Source organism: Talpa occidentalis, unplaced genomic scaffold, assembly GCF_014898055.3.
Source record: "Talpa occidentalis isolate TD23 unplaced genomic scaffold, MPIMG_talOcc4v2.1 talOcc4.14, whole genome shotgun sequence".
Lineage (NCBI taxonomy): Eukaryota > Metazoa > Chordata > Mammalia > Eulipotyphla > Talpidae > Talpa > Talpa occidentalis.
In genome coordinates, this window is record NW_023601433.1 from 36,692,384 (window position 1) to 36,705,188 (window position 12,805).

Genomic DNA, 12,805 nt, shown 5'->3' on the forward strand with positions numbered 1-12,805 from the left:
GGGACAGTCTACACGATGCTTTTAAATAGACAGAAGAAGACATTAACAATTTATGCCCAATAATTTCAATGGTGGTTCCTTGCCATTACAGTAGATTAACTGCTGAGAGAAAATGGATGCAGCCTGTAATACTTTTCATGCTACCTGTTACTGAATTAACCAACTCCATTAATGAATCACCAAACAACTTTTTATTGGTATTGAAGATTCTGCTACAGAGTCAATGTGGCGTATCTATCATTTAAGGTGAGCTAGGTATAAAATTGTTTACCAGTACCCAAGAGGCTAATTATTTCTAGGTGGGAAAACATAATGGAGTCTCTGGGCCTAATAATCTAAGGTTCAAGGTTTTAGGATGTGGTGACTCCAAACTACTGCCACATTACCCTGGAAACACACTGTTTCTCAGCAAACCATGCCAAACTCTGTTCCTTAAATATAATTTTGGCTTTGTATTCTTAAGGTACTATTATGTTATTTTTCATTAAATTAATCTGAAACCAAGTATCAACTAGAACGTGATAAAAAGAACATTAATATAAAAAAAAACAAAAAACAAAATGCCAACCATTGCAATTCAACTAGAATACCAACTTCACCAATTTGCATTCTGAGTTTTAAAAATTCATTCACTATTTTCATTTTGAAACACAAATTAGTTACCTCTCAGAGAAGCCATCAAAATCAGACACAAGATCACACATCCGGAGTCCACTTCGAGCAGCTTTAGAAGAATAAACTGGGCCAATGCCCTTTTTTGTGGTACCCAAACTTAAAATAAACAAGAACAAGTTTTGAGTTAGACAAAAAAATACAATTCTTATGGTCAGATCAAAGAGCATTAAGTTAATATGATCATTTTCTGTTTATGCTATTTCCTATGAGTTTATTTTCACAACCCAATCTATTGATTTTTCTCTGAAATCTAAACAGAATATTCTAATATTTATTTTTCTTAGTCTTTTGACCCTTAAATTATAAGGGTCTGCATATGCTTCAACTGCAAACACACACACATATCATACTTTTTTCCTGCTTGTTCTTGTCTCTGTTGCTCCTGGATGCCATCAGCTGCTTGATGAAAATCAAATACTGTGGGGGGCGGGGGGGGGGGGAGATAAAACGAAATCACAGGTGTTGTCGAAATAAAGATAATACAATAAAACATATTGCATTTAAGTTACTGAAGTTATGAATCATGTCAACCTACTATCATTGATATATTAAATGGATACATTTTAAGTGACAATGATGGGAGTTTACAATGCTATTATACTAATATGAAAATATTTCTGGTCTTTCGCTATTTATTAAATATACTATTTTAAAAGTGAGTCGATGGAGGTAGTTTTGGAATACCCTACCTGACAACCAAGTCAGTTTAACTAAGATATTTTTTTCCTCAAGTTCTGGATTCCAGAAGTGTAGGAATCATTTTGACATCTTCTTCTTTATCACTACTTCCAAACTTCCATTATTGTCACCCAAACCATAGCCTCCTAATGAGTTGCTCTTTTCCTCGTAGACACCTCTTATTTCCTGTTTTTATTTTATTTTATTTTTAAAGATTTATTTTTATTTTATTTTATTTATTTATACAAGCACTGGACAGTCAGAAGTGCGGGAGGGTGAGAGAATTCACCAGAGCCAGAGCGGGGAGCAGAGCAGGCAGAAGGACCGAAGTACACTGCTGAGGGGAGCAGTGGGCGGCAGGAGAGGTCTGCGCACCGTGTGGGACCCTCCTCCGGTGGCCGGGGAGCAGCCGGGGAGCAGCCGGGGATCGAACCGGCGTCGCAGAGGCTGCGGGCAGCTTCGCAACCCAGCGCTCAACCCCTGCGCCACCGGGGAGGCCCTTATTTCCTGTTTTTAAATGCATTCAATGTAATTTTTCTAAGACACACTTATGTCACCACTCCCTTGCCCTTAAAACTCAGTGGAACTTTCTATCACTCAAAAAAAGATAAAACTCTTGCCTACATGGCCTCCTTATATAGGCTGCCCTTTCACCCCATTTGCCCTCAGGTTACATGGCATTCTTTTAAGCCCATGGCTACAGGTATTATCTTTTCCTATCTTGATATGTCTCCCTTTATACCTGTTTGCACACTTGTACGCATTCTTTCCTCCTCTCTCCTATCAATACTTTATTATGTATTGAGATCAGGTCAACTTGGCTTACTAGTTGATTTCCTGTGCCTATTGTAAGTTCTCAAATATTTACTGATTGAATAGTTTATGGAAAAGGCAGGATTAAAATTTTGATCTCTGAACTTTTAATCACGGGTTGGGTTTTTCCTTTGTTCTTCAACAGTTTTCTGGGAATATAATTTATATACCATAAAATTAGTCCATTTAAAGTATACAATCTAATCATATTAGTATATTTAACCATAAGTTCTTTTCCCCATTGTTTCCAAATAAGTTGAAAAATGTTAATGTTAAACAGATTGACTGATAAGGTTCTTGGAACTAGTGGTGGCATCTGTAAAAGAACTATTTAGAAGGATTGGGTTAATACTGAAATTATAGATGGTGAAGCTAGAAAAATTTGAGGATACCTAACTAACCTGAAACCACCCTCTAACTCTATTCCCTACGTCTTCTAAATATTCTCCTAAATCTCCCCTTTTGAGACACTACAAAAATGTCAAAGCAGTCCTCTATCTACTCTGTTTGGAAAGTCAGTAACTACAGTTTTATATCATCAACAGGTTTCCTTAGTTGTCTACTAAGAGTTTTGACATTTCTTACCCTCGTCAACTACATTAGAGATGCTAAATTTTTAATCAAATGATTTAAAATTATTCTGTAAATACTACTTGTTGCAGTGACAAAGAACTAGGTAGAAATAATATCTTTAAACCACACTGGCTTATTAATGTAGACTTTTGTGTACTTTGTTGTATCATTTTATACTTTAAAAGATTTATATATTTCTAACACATAGATTCTAATCCCTGATCAATAAATAGCTCTGACATGTTATAAGGATTTGTTTATTATGTTCCTCTTTTGTTGCCCAGCCAATACCCTTTCTTATACACCTCTTAAAGAACAAGATTAGTTTTTAATAGCTATTTCAATAACTCAGCATTTGCAAATCAGTTTTGACAAGATCGAGATCTTAGCATAGATCATTTCTTCTGAATAAAAAAGCACTTGCATTTCAATATTCATTTTGCCTACTATGTACAAAAATGTTACAAAAAATATTGGCAAAACACAAATGAAAGGATGATGGAAAGCAAGTGATAAATATTTTTCAGAAATTTAGTACCTTGTCAATAGAGCTAATGATAGGCCCCAGGAAGTGGTTAGTGTAATCTGAGTAATTATTTTCATAAAACTGTGGTTTGGAGCCTTAAATATCCTCACTATTACTGGTTTTGAAATAAGTCATTACCTGAAGTTGCTTTGAGTATCTTCTATTTCCTAAGATCTAGGCATTAAAAAAAAAAAAAAAAAAAAAAAATCCCACCACTGAATATTGGTCTCATTTTTTACATTAAAGATAACTTTGTACCTTTGGTTGTTATGTTTTATTAATACAATGTTACTTATTTTCACTATTATAGTTTTTATTAACACCACCAATGTTATAATGTATTTATGTATTCAGAATGACTTTCAACACATGTGCTGTCCATTTTGCTTGCTTTCTCATACTTCTGCAAATTTTGTTTGTTTGCTTGTTTATTGTGAAAAGTCTCTTTTTGGGTTATGTGGTAACGTAACATGAGATTGATGCCCTTAACAGATTTATTTTAAGTGTTCAAGACAATATATTTACCCATAGCTTCTATGTTTCATAGCAAATCCAGAACTTACTCATCTTGCATCTCTATATTTAGGTTTTTACTCAAATGTTGTCTCTGCAGTGAAATCTCCCCCTTCACTTGATTTAAAATGATAGCTCCTCAGTCAAAACCCCTTCCAAACTGCCTTACAGTACTTGGTTCCTTTCTCTTTTTCTCCTCAGAAATTACCACTACATCCCAAAGTATATTTATTATACGTATCTTTTTATTATCATTTTTCCCTACTGTATTATAAATTCCACTGAAGGAATTTCATATTTTCTATTCCTGAACCCTCGGTACCCTGCACCACACCTGGCATAGGTGATTGAACAACAGGTAGTTGTCAAATCAAAGGATGGACATTCTAGCAAATCTCGATTTCAATGTTAAGGGAAAGACCCAACAAGATCTTTTATGTCACAAATTTTGTTATTATATTCAATGGGACAGGGATATAATGATAATATATTTTGTTGCATGCTTAAGCATGCTAAATGTAAATCAGCCAACAACTTACTCATTTTTAAATTTCAAATTTTAAATGTATTTAAAAGAAAATTGACCGTTTAAAGCAAAATATTTACAATGTAGAGTTTATAAGAATAAAGAAGTGAAATGTATGACAAAAACAACACAGAGGACTAGACAAGGGAAATGAATATATTTTTTATGAGGAAAGTAGTTAAGTGTAATCTTAAGTTAAAATTGCATATTATAAATCCAATAGCACTTACAAAATCCATAAAATAAAAGGTATAACAAGTTAATAGAGGAGATTACACTTAAAATATTAAATCTTTAAAAAAGGCAAAAAGAAAAGAAAAAAAAAACAGATGGAATAGAAAACAAAGCAGCTATAAATTCAACCATTCTGATATGTAACTACACTAAGATTAAATGGTCTAAAACCAATAAGGGTTATTATCACTATGAGTAAAAATCAAGGTCCAACTATATTTTGTTTATAAAAAATGAGCCATAAAGCTAAAGATCGGGTAAAGATTATCAACAGATGGAAAAAGATACTAGAGTTTTCTTAAGATAGTATTAATATCAAAATAAGAAACATTTACACAGGTAAAGAGGACATTTCATAATAATGAATGCTAATTGATCAAAACATAATTTAAAAAAATATGGATCTAACAAAGCATCAAAGCACACAAAGTAAAACTGACAAGAGTTTAAAAGAAAAGTAGGCAAATCTATAATTGTTGTTGGAGGTTTTAACATTTCCTCTTTTCCAGTATTACAGAGAGCAAAGAAACAAAAAACAGGTAGGATATATATGACCTGATCAACACTATCATACAATTTGAATGAATTGACACTGAAAAACACTCAGCTCATAAAGAACAGAACATATGTGTAAGTGCATGTAAAACATTAACCCAAAATACCATATACTAGACCATAAACAATTCTCACTAAATTTAAAAAGACTGAGATCACAGAGTATATTCTCTGTCCACCAAAAAAAAACCCAAAAAACAAAAAACAGAAAGAGAGCAAGAAATCAGAAAATCTTCCAATATTTGGATAAATAAACATCGTATTTCTCAATAACTTAAGGGTCAAATAGAAATCACAAAAAATTGCAAAGTATTTTCAATTGAATGGAAATGCATATACAAATCAGCATTTTGTGAAATGCAGCTAAAGTACTGTTAGCATTTAAGTATAGCTTAAATGCTTATTTGAAAAAGGAAAGGTCTAAAGTCAATGATCTAATGAGTTTCAAAAAAGAGTAGGAAAAGAGTGTGAATTAAACCCAAAGAAAGTAGAAAGACTGGAATAAAAAAGAGTTGATACCCATGAAATGTAAAACAAATAGAAAAATCAACAAAACCAAATGCATATTCATAAAACAACCCCCCCCCCAAATGGATAAAGCTCTAAACAGAAGAAGAAATACAAATTACTAATACCAGGAATGGAATAAAGAATGAACTCTACAGAAATTGAAAGGATAACATACAATTTTATTAAAAATGTTACATGCAATTAATTTGGCAAGTTGAATGAAATGAATACATCTTTTAAAAAATATAAATTAAAAATGTAGGGCCTCCCCGGTGGCGCAGCAGTTGAGCGCTGGGCTGCGAAGCTGCCCGCAGCCTCTGCAGCGCCGGTTTGATCCCTGGTCACTGGGCGAGGGTCCCACTTGGCTCGCAGACCTCTCCTGCCGCACCCGCTGCTCGCCTCAGCAGTGTATTTCATCAGTCTGCCTGTTCTGTTGCCTGCTCTGGCTCTGGTGGATTCTCTCACCCTCCTGAGCTTCTAATTGTACCCAGTGCTTGCATAAATAAATAAATCAATCTTAAAAAAAAAAAATCTTAAAAAAAAAATTAAAAATTTAAAAAATGATAAATGCTAAAATAAAAAAAAAATCAAAAAATAAATAAATAAAAATCATCAAAAGAAAAAAATACATATAAATTATCTTCTTGATCCAGTCATCTATTTTTGGGCATTTGGGTTGTTTCCATAGGTTAGCTATTGTAAATAGTGCTGCTATAAACATAGGGGTGCAGGTGCCCTTTGGAATTAATGATTCTGTGTCCTTTGGGTAAATACTTAGGAGTGGAATAGCTGGATCATATGGAAGTTCCATCTTTAGCAGGTTGAGGAATCTCCACACAGCTTTCCATAGTGGTTGGACCAGTTTGCACTCCAACCAACAGTGCAGGAGAGTTCCTTTTTCTTCACATCCTCGCCAACATATGTTGTTGCTAGTTTTTTTAATATGTGCCATTCTCACTGGTGTGAGATGGTATCTCATGGTAGTTTTGATTTGCATTTCCCTGATTACAAGTGATGTTGAGCATTTTTTCATATGCCTGTTGGCCATTTACATTTTCTTTGGAGAAGTTTCTTTTTAGTTCTGCCCATATTTTGACTGAATTATTTACTTTGTTTTTGTTGAGTCTCATTAGATCTTTGCAGATTTTTGTGATCAGTCCTTTATCATTAGAGTTGTGTGCAAAAATTTTCTCCCAATCGGTGGGGTGTCTTTGTTTTGGTTACATTTTCTTTTGCTGTACAGAAGCTCTTTAATTTGATGCAGTCCCAGCTGTTTATCTTTGCCTTCACTATCACTGCTTTGGGTGATGTGTCTTTAAAGATGTTACTGAAGTGTATGTCACATAGTGTTTCACCTATATTTCCTTCTATATATTTTATGGTTTCAGGCCTCTTGTCTAGTTCTTTAATCCATATTGAGTTGGTTTTTGTGCACGGTGTGAGGTAGTAGTCAAGTTTCATTCTTTTGCATGTAGCAACCCAGTTTGCCCAGCACCATTTAATGAACAAACTTTCTTTGTGGTACATACACACAATGGACTATTACTCAGCAATCAAAAATGATAAACTCATGCAATTTGCAGCAACATGGATGGAGCTAGAAGGGATCATGCTCAGCGAAATAAGCCAGAGAAAAAAAAGAAAAACACCGATGGTCTCACTCATAGCAGAAATTTAGAAAACCTAAATAAGGGACCAGGAAAAAACCTAATTCTAATAAAGTAAAAATCAAAATCAACAAGCAACTATAAACCAGAGATACACTGGGGGGGCGGGCAGGGCAGAGAGTGGAATAGGATCAAAACCAGGGGGAAGGTAATTGTATGGGGACTATAACCAAAATGAAAATACTTACATTGTACAAAAATGAAAAATGATGTAAAAAAAATGTATAAAATAAAAAAAAAATTTAAAAGATTAAAAAATAAAGAAAAAAGAAAATGTTCTATGTGTACTTGGAAAAACATGTTTAAGTAGCCTTTCTTGGGTGAGGTGTTCTGTAGATGTCTAATAGACCTATTTGGTTTAGTTACTCAAATAAGGCTATTGTTCATATGTTCTTTGACTTTTGATCTGTCCATTATTGTAAGTGGGATATTAAAGTTTCCTAGTATTAGTGAAAAATAAAATACATATAAATTATCAAAACTGACACAAGAAATAGAATACCTGAATATCTCTGCATCTGCTAAAGAAATGAAATTCATAACTAAAGACACTGAGATTCTATCAGCATTAAAGATCAAATATGCTCCTAGATATACTTATAAGAATAAGGCACTAAAATTAAAGAACCCTACAGAGCAACACCCCTCAGGAAAATAGTACAAGTGATGGAGGGTATATGAGATAGATGTTGTGTATATATATGAATGAAATGTGTAATTTTCTTCCTCAGAACAAAACCTTGCATGATGTAGATCCCTATTTTACCATAGGGAAACTAATACCTGGAAGAGAAATAATCTGCTGGAGTTATCAACATTAGATCCACACCCTTTAAATTCTAAAGCCTATAATTCTATTATATTATACTCTGTATCACCTACCACATTTGATGCTAATGTAATCTTATGATTTCATGAGAAATGTTTAGAATCCTTGGAAAGATATAAATTAATATTTTTAAGTATTTATGTGCCTACTGTTCTACATCCTGTACTTACTCTGAAATGAGGGTTCTAATGCCAATATTACAATGTAGCTTCCAGAACTATCCTTCCAGTACACCATGGCAAGGGAGATCCTGAAGCAGAAATTCTGAAGTGGTTTCACAGCAATGACTCAACAATTTTCCAATTATTTGACTGTTTCACAGCACTAGTCCTTTTCACCATTATAGAATTTATTGTATTAAAAATATATCTCTTGGTCTCTACCATTACCCATACATAACATGGTAGAATACAGAGGTAGGGATCACCCTTTTCTCTAAAAACTATACACACACACACAAACACACAAATATCTGCAAATAGGAATATCCAGAGACTCCTTCCCATCTACAGTCCCAGGACCTTCCCACAGGTTGGTGGTCACTTAGGGAGAGAACCAGGAGGAAGCAAAGGAGAGCATGACTGTGACAGTAATTATCCCGGCCAGCACAATAGGCTGGGGGCTAACTGCCCAAACCATGGTAGGGGAAACCAGAGCATTTTGAAATTCTCTGGAAGAACTATGCTGACATGACCTGGGACAGTGAAAGTTCCGTGGATGTAGATCTCTGCAGCTAGCAGGCGTACCCAAAGATCCCTCCCCACCCTGCTCCCAGAAAAGATCAAAGAAACACTAGGCTAAGCCTGGTCAGACTCCAAAAAAAGCCCAAAAGCAGAGACAAGGACTTGGATAATATAATCCATGAATATCTCAGGAAGTAAACAAATGGCGCTCAAATACTGCAAAACCGAAGAAGAGGCAGAAGTGGGGGCAGGGCAGTGACAGTCATTGACAGGCTGCTGTCACAGTGTGGAGAAGCACTGCCTCCAGCCAATCACAGCTTAGTTGGGGAGTATGAGTCTGGTGGTCCACAACTAGTTACTCTACTGGGCAACTCAAGGACTGGCAGCGAGTTGGGGTGAGAAGGCAAAACAACCCGAGAACGGAATAAAACATACTGTGTGGAAAGAAGAGGAGAAAGAGATGACCAACTTCACTCCTCAGACTGAGATAAAGTATTAAAATCCCAATCTTCCCCCTTGCCCTCACCTCACGCAAAGGTAAACTAAGAAGAGAAACAAACAAAACTTAATCCCAAATGCTGCCAAGTCCCCTTTCCCCACCCAAGTAAGGCAACACACAAGCCTAAGGAAACAAGGAACATATGAACAATAGAAGGAAAAGCAAAATGGGAAGAACAGAAGTCCTGGAACAAATATAAAGGATATAGAAGTAAAGGACTTATCAAACAAAGTCTTCTAAAAACAACAATATTAAAAATGCCAAATGAGCTACTGAACAGTCATCAGTCAAAGGAAGTAGGTGCAAGATCTTAGAAAGGAGATCCAGGAACAAAGAGAGTTCTTCACCAAAGAGACTGAATATATTAAAAAGAAAAATCACAGAGACTCTGAATGAAATGCAGACAAATTTAGAAAGTGCTTTAAATAGAATTAAACTGGCAAAACAATTTCAAAAGTAGAAGACTAAAATGAACAGATCACCCATTAGAAAAAGAATCAAGAAGCAAGAAGGGAGTGTTCACAATTTTATTTATTTTTATTTATTTATTTATTTTTAAAGATTTATTTATACAAGCACTGGGTACAGTCAGAAGCGCGGGAGGGTGAGAGAATTCACCAGAGCCAGAGCGGGTAGCAGAGCAGGCAGAAGGACCGAAGTACACTGCTGAGGGGAGCAGCGGGTGGCAGGAGAGGTCTGCGCGCCATTTGGGACCCTCCTCCAGTGGCCGGGGAGCAGCCGGGGATCGAACCAGCGCTGCAGAGGCTGCAGGCAGCTTCACAATCCAGGGCTCAACCGCTGTGCCACCAGGGAGGCCCTTCACAATTTTAAAAGACATGAACTGCCTGCCAAGAATAATCTATCTGCAAAGTTACCATTCAAGTATGAAGGTGAAATAAAGATTTTCCTAGACAAACAGAAGCCAATGAAGTTTTTATCTTCAAGAAATGCTAACGGGAGTTCTTCTACAAGAAAAGAAAAATGAAACACAAATTCTGAGCAAAATGGCAATAGGGATACAGAACTATAAGCATGAGTAAGAATTTATGAATCAACAACTAAACACTAAGGGGGAGGAAGATATGGATGGAACCAGTAAAATTAAATGTTGGAGAGCAGACACCAGCTCATGAGGGACTTAAACAGGAATTCAAGTAAAACCACCAAGGTAACCACTAGCCAAAAATCTAGACAAGGAAACAGAAATTCATAAAATACTAAGGAAAGCCACCCAGAAAGAGCAGAGAGAAACAAATGGAAAGAAAAAAAAAAAAAAGAAAAAACAGAAAAATAAAAACTATCAAAAACAAAATGACAGATGATAAACAGTTTGTATCAATAATCACCCTAAATGTGAATGGTCAAATTTACCAATTAAAAAACATAGACTAATAATGTGGGTGAAAAATTTCAGTCATCGATACTTGACTTACTGGAGACAAAAACTAACTAAAAATACAAAGTTGGTGCAAAGTCATACATGCTAATAATTCAAAGTAAAGGAGGAACTGCTATTCTCCTATAAAATAAACTAGACTTTCAACTAAAATAGATGATCAACGACAAAATTGAAAATGATGTAATGATCTAGGCAACAATCCACCAAGAAGATAAAAATGTTATTAATATTTACGCACCTAATACAGGAGCACCTAGTTACATAAATACCAAATACAACATATTGACAAAACTACAGGCACTATTGGAGACCTCAACACACCACTAACAGAAGGGACAGATCATCCAGATAGAAAATTAACAAAGTAATAAAGGCCTTAAATTGTTAGAACAGATGGATTTATTAGACATTTATAGAGCTTTCCATTCCAAAAGAAATGAGTACTTTCTTTACAAGTGCATATGGAACATTCTCAAGAATAGATCCTATACTAGGACATAAAACATGTCTCAGAAAATGTATGAAAACAGAAATTTTATATCAAGCATCTTTACAGATCACAATGCTAAAAAGCTAAAATTAACCACAATAAGAATGCTGAAAAAAAACCAAAACATGAAGAGACTAAATAAAACGCTTCTGAACAATTGCTGGGTCAAAGAAAAAAATCAAAGATCAATATGAGAATGGAGAGACAGGCTACCAGACCCTAAGGGACACTCTAAAAGGAGTACTTCATGGGAAGCTCATAGCAATATAGACCTTCATTTAAAAAAAAAAAAGAAAAATCTCAAATTAAGACTCTAACTCTGCAGCTGAAGGAACTAGAAAAAGAACAAAAGCATCCAAACAATAGTGGAAGGATGAAATCTGAACAGAAATAGAAATAAATCAAATAGGAAACAAAAACAGTCCCAACAATCAGTAAAACTATGACTCGGTTCTTTGAAAAAATAAACAAAATTGACAAGCCCTTAGTTAGACATATGAAGAGGAGGAAAAACCCAAATTAATAGAATCAGGAATGAAAGAGGCAAAATTACAACAAATGCTGCAAAATAAATCAAATCATAACATCCCATGACACAATCTCTTTGCAAACTGGACAACCTAGAAGAAATGGACAGATTTTTAGACTCATACAACCTCCCAAGATTAAATCAAGATGAAATGGACAGCTTAAACAGTCCAATCACAAGTGCTAACATTCAAAGAGTAATAAAAAAATCTCCCTTAGAACAAAAGCTTATGGCCGATGGCTTTTCCAGTCAATTCTACCAAACCTTCAAAGATAGTTGAAGGCTACCTGAAGACAGTTATCCTACTTAAACTCTCCAAAAAAATCAAAGAGGGAGGAAAACTCCCAATACATTCTGAGACCAAAATTACCCTGATCCAAAGGACAGTACAAAAAAAGAAAATTATAGATCAATTACTTCTGATGAACACAGATGCAAAAATCCTCAACAAAATCATAGCAAACCAAATACAGCAACATATCAAGAGAATCCTCCACCATGATCAAGTAGGCTTCATCCCAGAAATGCAAGGCTAGTTCAACATAAACAAATAAATCAATGTCATTTACCAGATCAACAAAATGAAAGTTTAAAAACCACACAATCATCTCATTATATACTAGGAAAGGGTCCGACAATATTCAACATCCATTTATGACAAAAACCCTCCAAAAAAATGGGAATAAATGGAACCTGCTTAAACATTTTTTAAAAGCCAAAGATGACAAACCCACAGCCAGTATCATACTCAATGGTGAAAAGCTGAAAGCATTCCCACTAAAATCAGGAACCAGACAAGGTTTTCCACTATCACCTCTATTGTTCAACATAGTGCTGGAAGTCCTAGTCAAAGCAGTTAGATAAGAGAAAGACATAAAATGAATCCAAATTGGAAAAGAAGTGAAACTGTCATTATTCATAGATGACACGCTAAACTTAGAGAAAAAAACTCTACCAAAAAAACTAATAGAAATAATAAATGAATACAGCAATGCGACAGGATATAAAATCAATATACAAAAATCAGCTGCTTTTCTATATGCAAACAATAAATCAAAAGAAAGGGAAAAAAAGGAATATAACCCTACCAAAGAGAGTGAAATACC

At 34.9% G+C, this 12,805-nt stretch overlaps 1 protein-coding gene across 4 annotated transcripts in view; it reads right to left on the minus strand.

The window, feature by feature from the left end:
* ADSS2 (adenylosuccinate synthase 2) overlaps positions 1-12,805 on the minus strand; it is a 75,428-nt gene that overhangs the window by 42,792 nt on the left and 19,831 nt on the right. For all 4 annotated transcript variants that reach the window (XR_008551765.1, XR_008551766.1, XR_008551767.1 and 1 more), the window contains exons 5-6: positions 1,026-1,092; positions 664-771 (exon numbers count right to left, since the gene is read on the minus strand). Coding sequence is in view for 1 of the 4 variants with exons in the window: in XM_037510307.1 (XP_037366204.1) it covers positions 664-771; positions 1,026-1,092 (175 nt within the window). In the remaining 3 variants the exon portion in view is untranslated. The remainder of the gene's footprint in view (positions 1-663; positions 772-1,025; positions 1,093-12,805) is intronic.